The 22,127-nt window shown below is 40.4% G+C and overlaps 1 protein-coding gene across 1 annotated transcript in view; it reads right to left on the bottom strand.

Annotated features, from left to right (window-relative positions):
* The window catches only part of FBXO28 (F-box protein 28), a 31,993-nt gene extending 12,144 nt beyond the window's left edge, over positions 1-19,849 (bottom strand). The window contains exons 1-3 of the mRNA XM_047754799.1: positions 19,546-19,849; positions 7,072-7,181; positions 3,486-3,624 (exon numbers count right to left, since the gene is read on the bottom strand). Of these exons, the coding sequence (XP_047610755.1) occupies positions 3,486-3,624; positions 7,072-7,181; positions 19,546-19,812 (516 nt within the window). The 5' untranslated portion in view covers positions 19,813-19,849. The remainder of the gene's footprint in view (positions 1-3,485; positions 3,625-7,071; positions 7,182-19,545) is intronic.
* Between the last annotated feature and the right edge of the window lie 2,278 nt (positions 19,850-22,127).

Below are 22,127 nucleotides of genomic sequence, written 5' to 3'. Positions count from 1 at the left end.
ATTTTTTTTTTAATTTGCTTTTTAGGGCCGCACCCGCGGCATATGGAGGTTCCCAGGCTAGGGGTCAAATCGGAGCTGCAGCTGCTGACCTACCCCACAGCCACAGCAACGCCAGATCCGAGCTGTGTCTGCAATCTACACCACAGTTCACAGCAACGGCCTACACCACAGTTCACGGCAACGCCGGATCCTTAACCCACCTGAGCAAGGCCAGGGATTGAACCCGTATCCTCATGGATACCAGTCGGCTTCATAACCCACTGAGCCACAATGGAACTCCCTATACAGACTGTCTTTTAATGCCCTTGTTATTAGTATGGTCTCCCCGTCAAGAGACCCCATTTTAAACCCCTCCAAAAACTAAGCCTTAGGTTTTCACTGAGCAGAAGGACAATGATCTAGCTTGTTTGGAGTTAAGAGAGGTATCTGTGGGTTTAAATCGTTCTTAAGATTCTCAAGCAACCTTCCTGTTTCCCACCCACTGTCAGAAGTGCCTAGAGTTTTCCAGGGTCAGCTGTGCACACTGGACCGCCTCCCAGCTTCCCTCACTGCTGCTGCTGCTGCTACTGCTGCTGCGAGCTTAGAAATTAACTTTCTCAGTTCTGCTAAGTTGGTTACCACTTGTTCATCTACTTTCCAGCTTCCAAAATTTTGTTGCTACTATCTCCTCTCCTGATGTCATTCTCAGGTCTATATCTTTTTTTTTCTTTTAAGAATTAGCTGACTTACAATATGACAGGAGAAAGAGGGAAGCAGATAGTCATCTATATTTAACCTACCACTCAATTTTCTGAATAAACCTGACTGCTGTTTCAGAGAATAAGTAAAAGAAAAAATTTCCCCAAATGTTAGTCTGCACATCCAAACTTCTGGTACATAACAGGCGATCTAATGTAAACTAATGTTGGTATTACCCATATTCACTTAAGTAACTTATGAAAAGTAATTTATAAAATGAAGTGCCTACTTCATTTTAGGAGATCTGAATTTTAACAAAAAGGATACATTCTTTTTTTTTTTTGGAACTGAATGCGGAAGTTCCTGGGCCAGAGATTGAACGTGTGCCACAGCAGTGACACTAGATCCTTAACCCGCTGAGCCACCAGGGAACCCTCAAAATGGATATGTGGATTTATTACATATAAAACCACAAAAATGAGTTTTCTTACAAACTATAAAACTTTTAAGTATAACCCAGAAGCATGATCCTGGGGAAAACAACAATACCCTCCAAGTTAAGAAAGAAAGAAAATAATCTTATAGAATGTCCTCACTTTTAAGCATGAGAAAGTGAAAATGGATCAGTCATAAAATGACTCAAATACCGCAAACAGTGTTAAGCTAGCAGTTTAGATTTAGTCTAAGTAAGCGAAAAAGGACCAGTTACACAAAGATAAAATGTAATAATCTGCGTATACAGTGTTGTTTTAGGCAAAATATAAACTAAAAAGATGGCACTTTTAAGAAACCAAATAAGCCAGCGTGATAATAAAAACAAAAAGTATTTGTTTTTTAGGGGTTGTTTTTCCAGCAAAGTTCACATTTATGGGAGAGAAATGAGGCTAGGCTGTTGTGAAGGATGGCAGACTCCCAGTGCAAACGTTCCCTCAGTTAAGGAGCAGAGCAATGCAGATGCCCCGGGGTGCCCTTCAGCTGGAAAATGAAGACAGGCTCCCCTGCTACCACCTCACTTGGTAACAGAATTTAAAGAGAAACGTCAACAGTGGTTCCCCCCAAAAAGCAGGACTTAACTGGATTTAACCTCATCTCTCTTTGGACAGTAAATACCATCATGCCAATTACGTGATTCTGAACAAACTGGAATAAAAGATGGGCAACTTCTGCAAAGGGCGGACAGTAAAATATCTTTGGCTTTGCAGGTCACACAGACTTTGCTACAAACTAAACAACTCTTGTAACAACTGACTGAACTGTCTTTGAGGTCATGACACACTGACATGTTCCTTCAGTATTCATAATCTTAGCATTATGAGATATGCAGTGAAAACTACGAGGCTATAGGAGACAACCTATTCTATCTAGTTCCGCAAACAAGGAACACGGAAGAGTAAATACCTATGAACCAGACCTGGATGGGATCCGGCATAAGACTCAGAACCTAAAGTTTCTAACTGGTCACCTTTCAGAGTACACTGCAAAAGCGTCAATAGCTAATATGAGGAAAGTGAGGCACACCAACGAATATCTTAAAGTAAGAAACAGGACACCCATCGCTCCCAATAAACATCACAGAAAATTAAAAATGGAGAAAATACATGTAAAATATTGCCAATATTAATTATCTATGAAAATAACAAAAAGAGAACAAATTTTACTAGGCACTAATTAATTTCAGCCATGATAAGGGAACCTTCTTCCATTATCAACTAAGTAGCAAAATGACCTTCAATTCCATCTACTTCCAATCCTCCCACATAAAAAGATATAAACATTATTTCATTCTGAATTTATACTCAGTTCAAGAAGATGCTAGTGAAGATATGAGAAGCATATTGAATGCTGGGGTTGTTACTAACTTATAATAATGACAAAAACACCACAGTATACTTCTGTGTTAAACAACACTACTGCTTAGCTTCGAGTACAGTGCTATATGGTAATGATTTATTCTTGTCAAATCTGGATGTAAGTTGTCTTCACCAAACATTTCTCAAACAAAACAAAACCAGCCTACCTCTCCTAGTCCACCTCCCCAAAATTAAAACAATCTTGAAGGCAGGGACAATACCTATCTTGTTCATTGCTGTATCTCTGGCATCTTAACAAAGAATAAAAGCTCAAAATTTCTTCTTTAGTATGAACCCTTAAAGAGCTTTCCTAAAGAACAGTAGGGCTGCTACTGTACATTTCATAGTTAGAATTTTGAATATAAGATCAAATATATTCATTGGTGTACCTCACTTTCCTCATATTAGCTACTGACACGTTTGCAGTATACTCTAAAAGGTGACCAGTTACGAGTTCCCATCTTGGTGCAGCAGAAACCAATCTGACTAGGAACCATGAGATTGCAGGTTCGATCCCTGGCCTTGCTCAGTGGGTTAAGGATCCAGTGTTGCCGCAAGCTGTGGTGTAGGTCGCAAAGGTGGCTCAGATCCCGAGTTGCTGTGGCTCTGGCATAGGCCGGTGGCTACAGCTGTGATTGGAGCCCTAGCTGAGGAACCTCCATATACCGTGGGTGCGGCCCTAAAAAAAGACAAGACAGACAAAAAAAAAAAAAATAAAAGGTGACCAGTTAGAAACTTTAGATTCTGAGTCTTATGCCAAATCTTATCCAGGTCTGATAAATGATATGTATTTATATAAGTGACTGCACAGAAGCTAAACAAATCCATCCACAGAAATTCATTCAAAAATAATAGGAACAGTTCTGTCATCTAAAAAAATCACCTTGTAACTGTGTATAATAATTTGAAGTGTACACAGTGCCATGCCACTGTTCTAGGTAAGCAATCCCACTTTACCTTTCCTGGGATGAAGCAACAGAGATTGGAATCCACATACTTCATGAAAGTCATATTTAACAGTGAGAGCCTTGTTTCAACAGCAGCAAGGATATCTGCATGACGGGCTAATGAATGGTTTCTCCTTTCGGACTCTCTCCTACCAAAAAAAAAAAAGGAAGCAACCATTAAGCAATCAAAATTCCTTAATGCAAGTCTCACATTCACATGTTAATTTAGAAATCTACAATTGGGTCATAATTTAACTACAATTATAAGTGAATCACTATGTTTAGAAATCCTTGCCAAGGACTAGTACTCATTGATAAAATATCCAAAAAAAAATTTTGCTTTATTCTTTGGCTGTCTCAAACCTAATGTTATTAGAATCAGAGAAGTTACATAAATGAAAGAATTACACATGGACATAAAAACAAAAGACCACAAATTTGGCCTATAAAATCAGTTCAACTTTTAGAAAGTTTTATTGAGATGTAACTGGTGTATAATAAAATTCACTTTTAAAGTATACAACTTAGTAGGTTTTAGTATATTCACAGTTGTGTACCCACCCTCACTATGAAATTTCAGAACATTTTCATTACCACCAAAAGAAAGCCTGTAACCATCATCAATCACTCCCATTACCCAGTCCCTGGCAACACCTAATTTACTCTGTTTCTGTGGGTTTGCCTATTCTGGACACTCTAGATAACTGGAATCAAAACAGCATGTGGTATTTTGTGCCTATCTTCTTTCCCCTGGCATAGTCCTCAAGGTTCATCCATGTTGCAACGTCTCAGGAGTTCTCCATTCCTTTTCATTACTAAATAATGTTCTATCACATGGACATACCAGGATTTTGATTATCCATTCATCTGCTGATAGAGACTTTTGGGTTGTTTCTACTTCTGGGCTATGATGATTAATGCCACTATGAGTATTTGTAAACAAGTTTTTGTGAAGACATACTTCCATTTCTCCTGGGTATATACCTAGGAGTGAAACTGCTGGGTCATTTGCTCACTCTGTGTTTACCTTTTAGAGAAACTGTTTTCTGAAGTGGCTATACCATTTTATAATCCCACTAGTCGTATACGAAAGTTCCAATTTGTCCACAGGCTTCCCTATACCTGCCTTTCAAAACATGCTAGTCCTCCATCCTAGCGAATGTGAAGTGGTATCCCATAGTATTTATACTATTTTCCTTTGCAATATCCTGATGACTAAATGTGCTTGTTGTCTTTTAGTATATCTTCTTGTTTTTTTTCATTCTTTTTTTAGTGCTGCACCTGCAGCATATGGAAGTTCCCAGGCTAGGGGGCGGGACAAGAGCTGGCCTACAACACAGCCATGGCAACACAGGATCCTTAACCCAAGGAGTGAGGCCAGGGATCAAACCCACATCCTCATGGCTCCTAACCTGCTGATCCACAACAGGAACTCCTTAGTATATCTTCTTATACTACCAAATCTTTTGCCCACCTTCAAACTGGAGTTACTCATCTTTTTACTGTTGAGTTGTAAGAGTTCCTAATACAATCTGGACATAAGTCCCTTAACAGATATATGAGCTGCAAATGTTTTCTCCCATTCTGCAGGTTGTCTTCATTTTTCTGGATAGTGTCCTTTGAGGCACAGAAATTTTAAACTTTGATGAATTCTGGCTTGTCTACTTTTTTCTTTTGCTATTTGTGATTCTGGTGTTTTATCTAATAAAAAAACACTGCCTGATCCAAGTTCATGAAGTTGTTGTTGTTTGTTTTTTTTTTTTTTTTTTTTGGTCTTTTTAGGGCTACACCCAATGGCATAGAGAGGTTCGAGGCTAGGGGTCAAACTGGAGCTGTAGCCGCTGGCCTATGCCACAGCAACACCAGATCCGAGTCATGTCTGCAACCTACACCACAGCTCACGGCAACACCAGATCCTTAACCCACTGAGCGAGGCCAGGGTCGAACCTGTGTCCTCATGGATACTAGTCAGATTCGTTTCCACTGAGCCATGACAGGAACTCCTCATGAAGATTTTTTTTGGTTTTTATGTTTATGGCTGCACTGTGGCATATGGAAGTTCCTGGGCCAGGAAATGAATCCAAGCTGCAGCTGCAACCTATGCCACAGCTGTGGCAACGCCAGATCCTTTAGCCCCCTGCACCAGGCCGGGGATTGAACCCCCACCTTCATAGCAACCTGAGCTACTTCAGCTGGATTCTTAATCTACTGCATCACAGCAGAAACTCCCAAGTTCATGAAAGTTTATAACTAAGTTTTCTTCTCAGGGTTTTACAGTTCAGCACTGACATTTACACTTAAGTGTATGATTCATTGTGAGTTAATTTTTGTATATGGTTTAAGAAAGGTGTCCAACGTCATTCTTTTGTCCCAGCATCACTTGTTGAAAACACTTTTCTTTCCCATTGAATTGTCTTGGCATTCTTCTTGAAAATCAATGTACTAAAAATGTAAGGGTTCATTTTCTAGACTTTCAATTCTATTCCATTGATCTATATGTCTAGTTTTATGCCAGTACCACACTGTTTTCTTACTGTAGCTTTGCAGTAAGTTTTGAAATTGGGAAGTGGTAGTCTTCCAATTTTTTCCAGACTTTTTTTTTTTTTTGCTTTTTTCAGTGCTGCACCCCTGGCATATGGAGGTTCCCAGGCTAGGAGTCAAATTGGAGCTACAGCTGCCGGGCTGCACCACAGCCACAGCAACACAGGATCAGAACTATGTCTGCAGCCTACATCACAGCTCGCAGCAACTCCAGATCCTTAACCCACTGAGCAAGGCCAAGGATCAAACCTGCAACCTCGTGGTTACTACTCGGATTCATTTCCAATGAGCCACAATAGGAACTTCTCAAGACTATTTTGATTGTGAGTCTTCTGCATTTCCGTAAGAATTACAGGACTGGCTTGTCAATTTTTGCAAAAAGACAAGAGGATTTTGATGGGGTTGCACTGAATGTATCTATCAATTTGGGGAGTGTTGCCATTTTAATATAAAACTTTCTAATCCATAACATAGAATGCCATTCCATTTATTTAAGTCATCTTTAGTTTCTTTCAACAATGTTTTTAACGTACTAAGTATCATACTTTTGTTATATATTTCACTAAGTATTTTATTCTTTTCAATGCTATTGTAAATGGAATTGCCCAAACTTCATTTTTGAACTGTTTATTGCTAGCACATAGAATTAAACAATTGATTTTTGTATAGTGATCTTGAATCTGGTATCCCTGCCAAACTCATTTAATTAGCATTAATAATCAGCTTATCATACATAATATCATGCACACACAAGATCACGTCATCTGTGAAGAGAGTTTTTACTTCTTCCTTTTCAATCTGAATGCCTTTTCCTTAATTTTCTTGCCTAAATCCCCTGGCTTGAACTACAATGTTGAACAGATATGGTGACAGTGAACAGACTAAGAGTAAAATCATTTATTGTGATCTGTGTACCCTTTGCTACAAAAACTTAGAAACTATTTAACATGTAAATCCTTACTGAGATTAAAAAAACCCAAAATCTCAAGATCCAAATCCCCAACTGTAATCACAATTCCACCTGTAAATGACCATCAATGCTAATGGTAACATACCTAGGGAGTTGTGCTTTAACTTGTTTCTGACATAGATTATGGTACCTCTCCACTTTTAGAAATCCCTGATTCAACATTCTCTGGCAGACCAAGTCCATTCTTTTACAAACCTATGGGAAGAGAGGAGAAAGAATTTTAAAAAGTAAAAACCAAACGGATAAAAATTAACTTAAGACTCATAACTGATGGCTGAAAGTTCTCTGTGCTAGAATTGTTCCCCAGTTTGCTATCTGAATCTTTGAGTCAGTATATGTGGGTGAAGCCCTCACTGTAATTTGCAATACTGTATTTACAAATTAGAACTATGTGTAGGCAAGAAATACCTTACTCTTTTACTGTAGCTATTTGTTGAATGTTCTCAGTGCATCCCCACCATTATGGTCAGAGACTAGTCCTGAAGATCAGTAAAACAACATATTTGAGTTTTTAATGGTTTGAAACAAGAAAATTCTTCTTTAGCCAAAAATACATATTCAAACTTGAGTCTAACCCCTTGCAAAGTTTATAAGATCTATGGCCAGAGTGAGAATTTTAAATTACTTTCTAGTAATTTGAGTTAACTATGACAGTTTATGATGGCCAAGGCCTATACTAGATACAGTCATGACCTCCAAAATGTATAGGAGAATCTTTACTTTGAATGCTTTAAAAATAAGGTGTCTTTTTAGGGCTGTACCCGTGGCATATGGAGGTTCCCAGGCTAGGTGTCTAATCGGAGCTACAGCTGCCAGCCTACACCACAGCCACAGCAACGCCAGATCTGAGCCACATCTGTGACCTACACCACAGCTCACACTCAACACCAGATCCTTAACCCACTGAGCGAGGCCAGGGATCGAATCTGCAACCTCATGATTCCTAGCCTGATTTGTTTCTGCTGTGCCACGACGGGAACTCCAAAAACAAGGTGTCTTTAAACAGTGAAAGCACAGGATCAGAAGTCAGAACACCTCAATTTGAGTCCGACCTTTACACATCCTTGAGCAAGTCAGCTTCCATTTGAAAGCCTGAATCAGACATCTGTAAAACATGCACAGGATCTTATATAAAGGGATATCATTAGGGGGAAATGAAATAACACAGGCTAAATCACTTGCTAAACTATAAAGTGCTATATAAAAACTATGTTAAGTAAATTTTGTTTAACTTAGTAGTAATTGGAAAACTTTGCTTCATATACTCCTATAATTCTGAGATGGCCCCATCTTTCTTATTGTAATGAAATCTCCTACACAAAATGTTTGTTGTTTGTTCTCTGAGAATTTTGCAGTGACTCAATATCACCAACCTGAACGTTAATTCTTACTGTGTAAGTGTGGATACTGAAAATACAACATGGGGATATTACTGAGATAAATCTCTATCAAGGCTAAGTCAACTAGGCAGGGGCTGTGGTCTTATGCTTCTCTCTCTCATATATGCAAACACAAACACTTCACAAATACTTGCTGAAATGAAATATTGACGAAACTCTCGATACAAGTTTGCTTTCTCCTAAAATTACAGTAACAAAAATTCCGGGAAACTTGGTTGATGCTAATGAAGGTTTTGATGCTCTAATATTAAATACTAGCTACTTCCTAAATCACAGTATGCCAAACGAAAAGGGAAAACATTTCAATTTCGAAGTAAATGAAAACTGACTCGAAGAGTAATTCTAACAAATTATATCTTAAAATATGGTAGAATCTATTTTTAACTAAATAAGTTATCAACATTTGCTCAGTGTCTACTGAAAAATAACAATAATAAACCCAATATGTATTAACATGACTGTTTCTAAAAGTATTTAATGAATTACATTTTTACAAATCTCTTTGGGTGTATGGTTTAATAGAACACAGGTAAATTTTCATATCTGCTTCTTCTGCATTAATCTACTGAGGTATTTTTACCTTAGGAAATTCCAGAAGACACGATATACAAGCATATATTTCATTAGCAATCAGTATGATGACATCACTACATGTCACAGTACTGGAAAACTCATTGTATACTTGTGAAAGAATGAGAGTGAAAAATGCAAATAACATCTTGGTACGGTAATGAACACACTTTAGATCTTACAGACTCCCTGAAAGGAGCTTGGGATCCCCTCTGGGATTTCTGGATCACACTCTGAGCACCCATGTCCTAATTCTGCATAATCACACTGCCATCAACACTGGTACTGAATTTTATGTGAGGAAAAAAGATTCTTTTATCATGTTATGGAGGAAGGAAAAAAGCTCGTGACTGTGTGTGTGACAAGGAGGAGGAATAAAGCAGGCTACACTCTCATTTTTCACAGTGGAAAGTGAACAGACATTATCGAGTAGAAAAAGAACAACCCGGAGTTCCTGTCATGGCTCGATGGTTAACAAATCCAACTGGGAACCATGAGGTTGCGGTTCAATCCCTGGCCTTGCTCAGTGGGTTAAGGATCCAGCGTTGCCATGGGCTGTGGTGTAGGTCACAGATGCGGCTTGGATCCCAGGTTGCTGTGGCTGTGGTGTAGGCCAGCAGCTACAGCTCAGATTCCACCCTTAGCCTGGGAACCTCCATGTGCCATGGGTATGGTCCTAGAAAAGACAGACAAGACAAAACAAAAAAAACGACCCAACGAGTTGAAAGTGGTGCCTCTGGGGAATAAAAAATTGGGAGTTTTATTGTTGTTATTACTTGATGTGAGACACCCTCTAACACAATTGTGTAGAAAAATATTTCTTGTCTTTGTGGACTCTACAACCTCTTTGGTAACTTCTGAGTTGAATTATACAACTAAACTCACTGTGGTAATCATTTCCTAAATTTGAGGAGGTCAAACCATGATTCTGAACACCTTAAACTTAGTGCTATAAATCAATTATTAAAAAAATAAAAACTGAAAAAATGTTTATTTACATAATAAAATTTCCTAGATACCATCTAAAATTGTTTTATTATTTTAGAATTTTGCTGCACTGAATCTAGCAAAATACTAGAAATTAGGTATCTTTTTTTCTTCTTTTTCTTTTTAGGGCCAAATCTGCGGCATACAGAAGTTCCCAGACTAGAGGTCGAATCGGAGCTGCAGCTGCAGGCCTACACCACAGCCACAGTAACATCAGATCTGAGCCACATCTGTGACCTACACTACAGCTTGCAGCAATGCCAGATCCTTAACCCACTGAGAGAGACCAGGGATCGAACCCGCCTCTTCATGGATACTACAGCTCAGTTCTTAACCCACTGAGCCACAGCAGGAACTCCCTAGGTATCTTTTAATAATCTAGAAACACAACTGAATATGAGTACTGACCAGTATGAGTACACAACTGACTAGGTGATGAGGATATGAATAAATAACCAGATAAGGTCAAACAAGGAAGATGTCACATGATACAAGATTTGAACTAGGCTTTAAAGGGAGAGAGGATTAAGGACTGCTAAATTAGAGCTGATGGCACAAAGAACAAAGTCTGGAATGAATACACCATTAGCAAGCAAACCACTTCTGAAGACAGATCAGGTGTGTAGGCAAAGCTGAGAAGAATAAAATCTTCCATGTTTTGAGGGAAATCAGATAGTAACGAGAAATAAGTTTAAAAAGAAAAAGATCACCCATTTGGAGAAAGACTGAGTACTGGGACAGTTGACTGGTCATCTTCTGTAAGCAACTGAAATGTAGGACTAAAGATATGGTTCTGGAAATTTCAGTGCAGACAGCTGAATTCACTACAGATGAACCTCAAATGAAGAAGTAAAAGGCAAGAAAATAAAGCCTTGTAAATAAGAGCCTCAACTGACTTTAATTATTAAAAGCTGGTAAAAAAAAATCAGAAAAGGACATCTGAAACTACAATACAACATTGTACATATACACTATTATAAATCAACTACATTTAAATTTAAAAACAAATCAGAAAATAGGTCACAAACTAGAATAGCACCACAGTAGCCAAAAAGATTTTAAGCATCAGTCGATATTGTAAGAAAAGAAAGTTTTTAATGTGGTATTCTTCCTTTCATAAATGTTCAATAAGCACTGACTCATAGCATAAAAACAAAGACACAAGAGAGCATACCTCTTGTTTAGGATTCAGAAAGAAGCAAAGTGACCTCTGAAAAACAGAAATACACTAATTTTCCCCAAGGTGAACAGTTTAATTAAACTGCTGATAACATGTTAAATTGCAAAATAAAATTCTCTCATTTAAAGTATAGCTCTAAATTTGGGGATATTTTAATTATTTCCCAAGGCCAAAGGGAAGACAGTGCATTCCCCCGGTCGCTAAAACAAAACAAAAATCCTAGCAATTTGGCAATTTACCCAAGACAGTACAATAAATTCAGAATCTAACATACAAAGACGATGACTATGTTAAAAATGATCAGTGTATTTCTTTCTTTCTTTCTTTTTTTTGCTTTTTAGGGCTGCACCTGAGACATATGGAAGTTCCCAGGCTAGAGGTCCAGGCTACACCGCAGCCATAGCAAGGCGGGATCCAAGCCTCGTCTGTGACCTATACCACAGCTCATGGCAATGCCGGGTCCTTAACCCATTGAGCTAGAGGCCAGGGATCAAACCCACATCCTCATGGATTCTAATCCGGTTTGGTAACCACTGAGCCACGAAGGGAACTCCCCTCCCTGATCAGTGTATTTCGAGATTAGGAAAAATATACACTATGAAAACAAAAGGGGGGGGGGGGGTTCTCCTGTGGCACCGCAGGTTAAGGATGCAGCACTGTCACTTTGGTGGCTCAAGTTCAATCCCTGGCTAGGGAATTTCCACATGCAGAGGACCCAGCCAAGAAACACAGAGCACACACATAGGGGAACTAATGGAATAAATCAATCTACAATGCAGACATTTAGCTTGGCCCCTGTTATTTACTATTCTAGTAAGTAGAATAGATTTGGGTTTTTCCTTTCTTAATTATTTAAAGCTTTAAAATGCCATGTTCATTCCTTTTATCATTTCTAACTTAAGCAGTCGGTAATAAAAAATTTTTCATGTTTAGAAATCTTTTTTGATTCGTTTTGCCACTATGGCTCTTCTTAGCAATGCAAGACACATATGCCATAAATCTGTGAAATCCACAATTTTCTTGTTTAATCTTTTAATGTCAAATCTTAGTTGATTGTGAGACACATATTTTTCACCTTTGAACATTTCACATAGAATGGTCTTACAATATGATATACTACAATATAACTGGTAGCATTCTTTATCAGTTATCTGCCTTAGATGCCTTGGAATACCATATGTCGGGCTTCTTCAATTTTATGATGCTATAGAGACTTTAAGATATGTTACCAATTTAAAAGCTCTCCTGAGGAAAAAAAAGTACTGCCACAAAAATATGTACACAATTTGAAAAAGATGCATATTCTCATTTCAAAACTGCAAAATAGGAGCTCCTAGCGTGGCTCAGCAGGTTAGGAACCCAAGTAGTATCCATGAGGATGCAGGTTGATTCCTGGTCTCACTCAGTGTGTTGAGGATCTGGCATAGCCACGAGCTGTGGAGTAGGTTGCAGATGTGGCTCAGATCCTGCCTTGCTGTGGCTGTGGTGTAGGCTGGCACCTGCAGCTCCGATTTGACCCCTAGGCCGGGAACTTTCATATACTGCAGGTATGTCCCTGGGGAAAATAAAGCTAAAATACGAAACTGTTTATACCTTAGAATCCGGGGAATATTGTAATGGCTATTTTTTATGTGCTCACTAGTTCTCAAATGAATTGCAGTTTTTCTACAATTAGGAAGCTACTATCAAAGACTAGGCTGCTTGTTAGATCCTTGAGCTGAAAGGGATTCAGACATCAGAAGCCATCCTTTTGTTTTCCAGTGAGAAATCAGAGGCCTTAAGAACATATACGACTTGTCCAAGGTCATCCAGCTATTCAGGGGCCAAAGTAAAATTAAGAATCCAGTCTTGGAGTTCCCCTCGTGGCTCAGTGGTTAACGAATCCGACTAGGAAGCATGAGGTGGCGGGTTTGATCCCTGCCCTTGCTCAGTGGGTTGACGATCTGGTGTTGCCGTGAGCTGTAGTGTAGGTTGCAGACGCGGCTCGGATCCCGCGTTGCCGTGGCTCTGGCGTAGGCCAGTGGCTACAGCTCCAATTGGACCCTAGCCTGGTAACTCCATATGCCTTGAGAGCGGCCCAATAAATGGCAAAAAAAAAAAAAAAAAAAGAATCCAGTCTTCCCACTCCATCTTTTCTCCCCAACCCCAAGAAGGTAGGGAGGGTGTGTGTGTGTGTACATACTTTTATATATATCTATATAGATATATATATAGATATATATATCTGAATCACTTTGCTGAGCAGCAGAAATTAACACATTGTAAATCAACTATACTTCAATTTAAAAATCTCTTTTTAATTAGTGATTTGCAGCTATACAGATGGAGATGATTATCCTAATTATTTTCAATTGATTAGTCTCAAATAATACTTCACTGATATAGAAACTATTGGCTCTAGTCCAGAAAGTAGGGCTTCCTAAAGCAACATAGGATTTTAAGAACATTAGTTGGGGTTCTTGCCATACTGCTAAAGTTTAGAAAGATGGAGCTAGACCAAGATCTTTCTATAATGCTTTCAGTCAGACAAATCTGCATTGTAGAACATCTGACAAGCCATCTGGGCTGGATTCTTCAAAAAGTCATGAAAGAATGAAAACAGTGAAAAAGTGGGAGGAATGTACTAGATTAAAGAGACTAATGCTTTATTAGATGTAAGACCATTAACTGCCTCCCTATTCCGTCCAAGCTATAAAAAATATTTGGGGGATAACTGAGAAATATAATATTAAATCCCTTGGAATTGATGCTGTTGTGATTACACAGGAGAATATTTAGGAGTAAACGTCATCACATTTGCACCTAACCTTCAAATGGTGAAGGAGCATACAAGTGAAAGAGATACAACAAATGCGGCAAAAAGTTAATGACAAGGGATACAATCATTTAAAAAATGAACAATTGGAATTCCAATCATGGCTCAGTGGAAACAAATCTGATTCGCATCCATGAGGATGCAGGTTCGATCCCTGGCCTCGCTCAGTGGGTTAAGAGGATCCGGGGTTGCCCTGAGCTGTGGTGTAGGTCACAGACACAGCTCAGATCTGACGTTGCTGTGGCTGTGGTGTAGGCCACCAGCTGTACTCCGATTCAACCCCTAGCCTGGGAACCTCCATATGCCACAAGGGTGGCCCTAAAAAGCAAAAAAAAAAAAAAAAAAAAAAAAAGCCAAAAAAAACAATGAATGAGTCAGTCCTATTTGCTTTTTCAGTGAATTCCTCTTAATTTCCTTTATCTATTGAAAATATGGATTCAGGAATTCCTGCTGTGGTGCACTGGGTTAAGAATCAGACTCCAATGACTCAGAGCCTCCACTGTGGAGACTCAGGTTTGATGCCCAGCGCTGTTCAGTGGGTTAAAACAATCTGGCATTGCTGCAGCTGCAGCTTAGATTCAATCCCTGGCCCAGGAACTTCCAGATGCTGTAGGTGGCCATAAACACACACACACACACACCTTGAAACCTCGTTTATAATACTTGACTCTTCTTTAAAAAAAAAAAAAAAAATCTATCTACCTGGTATGGATTATTTAAGATACAATACCATATACAGAGAGAGACAGAAAGTTAATCTCAATTGTTGGTAACATTACAACAAATTTAAAATTCTGAGTATCCCCCTAAATATTAACTTGGAAAGAAAAAATAAATTTATTTTAATATTAGCCCAAGCAAAACAATTAGGATAATTAAAATTTATGCCATTTTTTTTTTCTGCTGGGAATGTTCTTCCACCTTTACTACTACATGAAAATTCATTACCTTGAGGAAGCCTCTCTTGACAAACCTCAACATCCCTGTATTTCCTACTATGCACGTGTTATCCTGGTGCTTTGTAAATGTGCTCAGGAAGGCGTGTACGCTGTCTCAATGATGACACTGTGGACAGAGTTACTGATTGAACACCTTTACTTTGAGAATCTACAGGAAGAGCTAAGTGTTCCCAAAACGCTATACTTTCTTACCTATATTTACGTACCTCTTAATAAAACCAATAATCTGATGATGACAAAACAGGGGAAAAGGAAACCCAGCAATGTAGAGAATGTATTTTTCTCTAATATAGAGCAGAGGTTCTCAAAGTGTGGGTCTAGGAACACCTGGGATTCCCAAGACCCTTTCAAGAGTTTGAGAAGCCAAACTTTTTATAAAACCAAGATGTTATATGCCATTTTCTTGCCTATTCTCTCATAAGATACAGCAGAGTTTTCTAGAGACAATATGACATGATAGCAGCAAATGGAATTAGGCATTGTGTATGCTTGTGTTTTCTAGAATTTTCAAAGGTAAACTCTTAGGATCCTCAACAACTTTTATGAGTGTAAAGGTGTCTTGAGACAACATATTTGAGAACTATTAGTAGAGAGAAGGAGATATGAAGAAGACAGCTTGCCTACTTAAAAGCAATTCTTTTCCATTTTCCCAACATTTTCTGCCAATCAACCCTCTTTATGGAGGCTCCCAGGCTAGGGGTCTAATCAGAGCTGCAGCTGCCAGCCAACGCCACAGGCACAGCAACATCAGACCCGAGCCATGTCTGCAACCTACTCCACAGCTGACAGCAACACTGGATCCGTAACCCACTGAGTGAGGCCAGGGACTGAACCTGCAACCTCATGGTTCCTAGTGGGATTCATTTCTGCTGTGCCTCAACGGGAACTCCTCAACGCTCTCTTTAACTCAAGTTTTCAAACACATCTGAAGAAAAGTTGTGAAAGGAACTATAAATTGATTTAACTATAGATTTAACTAGCTAGAGGGCACTAGGGAAATATCTTGCAACAAAAAGCACATATTTATGTACTTTGTTACCAATTAGAGAATTTCATTCCAGATAATAACGACTTCTGGATTTAACTTTTAGTTAAACTTATGTCCTGAACCATGAATAGGATTCCATTAAATTTATAGGAGCATCACTAGAACCAAAAAGAAAAAGATTTGATTATGGAGTTCCCATTGTGGCACATCGGAAACTAATCCCACTAGGAACCATGAGGTTGTGGGTTCGATCCCTGGCCTCGCTCAGTAGGTTGAGGAACCGGCATTGCCGTGAACTGTGGTATAGGTCACACATGTGACTCGGATTCTGCATTGCTGTGGCTGTGGTGTAGGCAGGCGGCTATAGCTCTGATTCGACCCCTAGCCTAGGAACCTACACATGCCTCCGGTGAGGCCCTAAAAAATGAAAAGACAAAAAGCCAAAAAAAAAAGTTTGATAAGATCTAAAACATCTCTTAAAAAGCCTTCCGTACTTATTTTTTTCAGCGAGTGAGAATACTGTGTTCATAAGTCAGTTATATGTTCAAAGTTAACTTTGATTTGAACTGCTCCCTAATGAGGGAAGGACCTCACTTTTTTTTTTTTTTTTTAAGGGCCACACCCGCAGCATATGGAAGTTCCCAGGCCTAGGAGTGGAATCGAAGCTGTAGGCGCTGGCCTACACCACAGCCACAGCAGTGCAGGATCCAAGCCACATCTGTGACCTATGCCACGGCTTATGGCGTTTTTACCACAGCTCATGGCAACACCGGATCCTCAACCCACTGAGCAAGGCCAGGGATCAAACCCGCATCCTCATGGATCCTAGTCAGATTCGTTAACCACTGTGCCACGAAAGGAACTCCCAGAACCTCGCTTCTTGACCTTTGCCACTTGCCTAAAAAACTCTCATACCTGTCAAGGGGGCCTAGGTGACAGCCTAGTGCTGCATCAGCACAAACGTGTGTGATTTACGGGAAAAACAACTCAAAGTACATGTTTTGTCATTCCAAAAGTTGTGTTCAAATAATTTAAAATACATTGGAGAAGTTAAATATTTAAAGAACTATTTTTGGATAACCAAGATTTCCAGATTCTGGGTACATTTTTGGAGCAATGGCAGAAAAAATAATACAAAATCCAATTTAATAAGGCATTTGGACAGTCCCTTGGAAACGGCTAGCCCAGAGAGTCAAATTTCAATTATTCATGGAAAGAGGAAGCAAAGACTATCATCAACTACAGCGCACAAATAATTAGAAAACATTATTTTAGTAATTTCAACTTAGAGCAAATCTTTTAAAGAAAATACAGAGAAGTACACGGATTGTGCAGCTACCCTCTAATTAAGGTGCTAACAACAGATTGAGGTCCTAATGAGGCAAGTAAACTGGGAAGGAAGAAAAAAAGAAACACCTGAAAATACAAAACCTAGCTCATCAACCACCAAATTGCTGACATGTGGCTTTATGGAAACCAAGTCTGTTCCTTATTAATATCACTCTCTTCCAAGTACATCCAACCTTAACTCCCCTCAAAAAGACTTATTAACAATAAAAAGAAACTACATGATGTATATGCTGGATAGCAGCATACACACTGCTACTGATTTTTTTGGCAAACGAAAAAAATACATTCTTTAGGTATAAATTAGATGGCCACTTAAATTAGAAAAGGCATGTAAAATACCTATCAGGCACCATCTCTAGACTGCCAAATTCATTAAAAGATCATAATTAAATTAATGCTGACATCTAGTGGCAAGAATCTTTCATGGTACTTGAACTGTATCTCAAACCAATGAATTTAAAAACAAAAGACAGTTCCAAATTCCCCCCTTCTCCCGAGTATCCATTTAAGATTCATCTATTAATTTTAAGTTAAAAAAAAGAATAAATAGCTCCCCATTACTAAAGCAGGGGGGAAAAAACATCTTTAAGATGTAAAAATGGCAGCTGAATCTCTGTGGGGGGGTGGGAATGGAGGGGTGATAAGGGACTTGTGAAAAAAATCTTCGTTTGAAACAACAAATGTGTATTTTTAAAATGCTAAAATAGTAAGTGTTTAAAATTAAGAATGCAACTGATTATTTCACTTGAAGGAGATGCTGTTTACTAACAAATTGCAGGATGTGTTTTAACTCTGTCCCCTAGGATAGGCTGGTTTACCCCCTTTAAAAATGTATTTACTTTTTAAAAAAGTAAAATGACTAACAAATGAACGAAAACCCCACAGTTTTCAACACTTATAAAACAGAACTGCGAACATTCCAAGCTTTACAAAGCCATTGTTTGGCTGAAAGCCTCGATTCAATCAAATTATGCCCAATTTCCAGACACCATGAATATACACCACAAATTTTGATCAAACCTATCATCCTTTACATGAATTTGAAGGAATATTAAGATTCTACAAGAAATCCTAGGATGACATGGTTTGGAAATTACAATCATTTTTCCATCCTGCAAACTGGCTGTGTTGACAAGAAAAAAAAATTGCCCGCCGGCTTGAATCAATATGTCTAAGCTTTCTTTAAAAAATAAGTACACTTTTATCTCAAAAATACAATTATAATCAATTTTAAACTGAAGGAGTAATCCTAAAATATGGCATATTGATTATTAAGAAAATGCCATACACAGCACATTCAGAAATATGTCTTTGTCCTCCTAAAAACAACCTCAACCACAGATTTAGCTTCTACACGGCATCGGTTTGCAAATCATTTCAAAATGTCCACCTCCTTCAATTTCCTTATCACTTAAAGATAAATTCACTGAAAGGAAGCAAAACATCTGACTGAAATGAGATATTCATCAAACCTTCAGTCAAACCTCTGGAGTGAAGCAAAATCCCAAAGGCAAACTCATTATTTTCATAAATCATAGACCGAACTCTGTGATTTTAAGGTCTAAAACCTCTCCTAAAGCTGGCGAGTGGGAGTGAAGCACTCGTTAGAAAAAGAACTGCAAGAGAAAAAGACAGCCGTCTCAGGGAGCAAGTTGCTTCACCCTGGCTGCGAAGTGTCAGGGGCGAGGCAAAGCCGGAATAGTCACTGCTCAAGGCTCTACTTTATTGGTCAACTAGGGCGCTGGGGCTGAGGCTGCGGAGACGCGTTCTAATTCCTCCAAACCGCTCCCGGCTTTTGGGAGGACTGACCGACTTTATTTTCTGCAACAAGGCAACTTGGGTGGTTGGGGGAACAATGCGTTATTCTCGCAGACAAGCCAAACCTGGCTGGGATCACCTGGCCTACTTCGGAGTTCTGGCGCCCAGCGCCTGCCCGAGGCTGGAAGGTGACACACAAAAGGCAGGTGGCGAGACCCCCTCCGGTGTCCCCGCTCAGGCCTGGCGGAGGTGGGAAGCCCAGCTCTCGCTACCTCCCCGCCCGCGGCCCCGCTTCCGGGTGGGGGTCACCGAGCCCTCCACGGCCAAGATCACGCCGGCAGTCGCCCCCGGCCCGAAGCCAGGGCGCAGTCCGGGCGGGCCTCGCGAACTGGCCCCGAGAGACTGGGGGGCAGGCAGGAGGGGCACGCTCGGGACCCTGGCGCTCGCCGCAGCTCGCTGGGGGCTCCCTCCCCGGGAACGCTCTTTCCTCTGGAGCCCTCCCCAGACCTCGGCCCGGCGGAGAGGGCGGCTGGGGTCCCGCGGGGGCCTCACCAGGCGGAGCTGGCTAATTTCGTCGTAGGACATGAAGCTGAGGATGTTCTCGATGGCTACGATGGGCAGCGCCACCAGCGTGTTGTTTTGAGGCAGCTGGTCCGGAGCCAGCGCCGGGGCTGGGGGCACCTGGGACCCCGGTTGCGGGAGCTGGGGCGGGGGCGGTGGGGGCAGTCGCTGGGTGCAGCCGATAGCCGAAGAGGAGCCGCCGTCGCCGTGGCCGCCGCCTCCTTCCTCAGCCATCCGCTCCTCCGACGCCGCCGCCATCTTTGGGGTTTGAGTCCTTCCCCCACTGCAAGGGGGAACAGGGACACTTCCGGTGCGTCACTTCCTCCTCTGGAGCGGTCGGGGCGGGGCACCCGGAGGAGGGGGCGGAGCCTACGGGTGACAGGCGGAGATGGAAGGTGCTTGTTCAAGTGGAAAGGAGAGATCTAAGATTGGGAACGGCTTGAGGGCTAGGGAACCGTGCAATTTTCTTAAAGTGCTTTTCTGACAAAGGAGAGACAAATGTTAACTAGTAAGTGTAGACTGGACAAGGTAGAGTGTCATCATTTCTCAAGAAGCATAATAGTAATTGATTTAGGCAAAAGGGAATGAGGAATTGATTAAAACTACCGCATGAATGAAACTTGAAAACATGTTAAAGAAGCCAGATGCAGGAGTGCCTGGTGTCTCAGCAGTAACGAACCCAACTAGCATTCGTGAGGATGCAGCTCCAATCCCTGGCCTCGCTCAGTGGGTTAAGGATGCAGCATCGTTGTGAGCTGTGGTGTAGGTTGCAGAGAAGGCTGGGATCCCACGTTGCTGTAGCTGTCGTGTAGACTGGCAGCTGCAACTCCAATTTGACCCCTAGCCTGGGAACTTCATGTGTGGCCATTTAAAAAAAAGAGAGAACAAGCCAGACACAAAGAACCACATATTGTAGGAATCTATTGATATGAAATGTTTCTGTAGTCCAGTCAATAAAGACAGAAAGTGGATTAGTGTTTTCCAGCGGCTGGAAAGAGCAGAGAAAAGGGTCCAGGGTTTCGTGCTGGGGTGATGAAAATGTTCTGGAATTAGATCCTACTGATGGGTGTACAACGCTGTAGATACTAAAAACCACTGAATTATACACTTTAAAATAGTGAATTTTAGGAGTTTCCATCATGCTCAGTGGAGACGACTAGTATCCATGAGGACACAAATTTGATCCCTGGCCTCGCTTAGTGGGTTAAGGATCCAGCGTTGCCATGAGCTGTAGTGTAGGTCGCAGCCAAGGCTCAGATCTGGCATTGCTGTGGCTGTGGTGTAGGCTGGCAGTAACAGCTCCAGTTCGACCCCTAGCCTGGGGACCTCCATATGCCACAGGTGTGGCCCCAAAAAGACAAAATTTAAAAAAAAAAGTGAATTTTATAATATGTGAATTATATCTCATTTTAGAAATGATTTAGGCAAGAATCATCAAAAGACGCTAACAATGGAAAGTAATGGTGTGGTGTGGAATATAATATTTACATAGTCTCAGAATAATCCCCATGAATTTCCTATCAATTACAAAATAAAAAAATGTGTTTACAATAGAGAAATTTGGTAGACACCACTGTGATCAAATGATCAAAATTAACATCACAGATTATGGGAGAAAAGGACATAATGTACCTACTGACATGGTATCTTGAAAAGGACGTAACATAATGTGGTTTTCCTACCAAACAATGCATAACCTGGGGTTGCCTCTGGCTCAGCAGATTAAGAATCCGGCAGAGTCACTACTGTGGCTCTAATTACAGCTGTGGCTTGGGTTTGATCCCTGACTGGGGAGCTTGCATGTGATGCGAGTGTGGGAGTAGGGGGAGGGGATTAGAAAAAAGGAAAAAAAAAAGCGTTAACTTGTATTCAAGGTGGACAAATCTAAATATCTACCCTAGAATCTTAAAAAGTATTAATGTCATGAAAGACAAAGACTCAGGATTTGTGCTGCATTAAAAGAGACTAAAGTGACAAGACAACTAAACCCTTGGGAGATCCTGGATTGGATTATGGATTAAAAAGATCAGCAATAAGAACATTACTGTGACAATTGGCATAATCTGAATATGGACTGTATATTAAACAATATTATAATCATATCATTTCCTGATTTGGATAATTTTGTTGATTGATGGATGGATTGCTTTTTTAAGGGCACACCGGAAGCATATGGATGTTCCCAGGCCAGGGGCTGAATCAGAGCTGTAGCTGCTGCCCTATACCACAGCCACTGCATCGCCAGATCTGAGCTGCATCTGCAACCCATACTGCAGCCCACGGCAACGCCCGATCCTTAACCCACTGAGCGAGACCAGGGATCGAACCCAAATCCTCATGGATACTAGTTGGATTCGTTACCACTGAGCCACAGCGGGAACTCCCCCTGATTTGGATAATTTTAGCGAATGTCCTTCTTAGAAAATACACATTGAGGTATTTAGGGGTAAGGGGGCATTATGTCTCAATTTGCTCTTAAATGGTTCAACATGTATGAAGATAGAGAATGAGATTAATAAAACAAATGCGATACATGTTAACAATTGGTGAATCCAATGAAATGCATCTGAGAG

Source organism: Phacochoerus africanus, chromosome 12, assembly GCF_016906955.1.
Source record: "Phacochoerus africanus isolate WHEZ1 chromosome 12, ROS_Pafr_v1, whole genome shotgun sequence".
NCBI classification, from domain to species: domain Eukaryota; kingdom Metazoa; phylum Chordata; class Mammalia; order Artiodactyla; family Suidae; genus Phacochoerus; species Phacochoerus africanus.
Note: the sequence above shows the minus strand (reverse complement) of the source record. Positions and strands in the feature narration are given on the sequence as shown.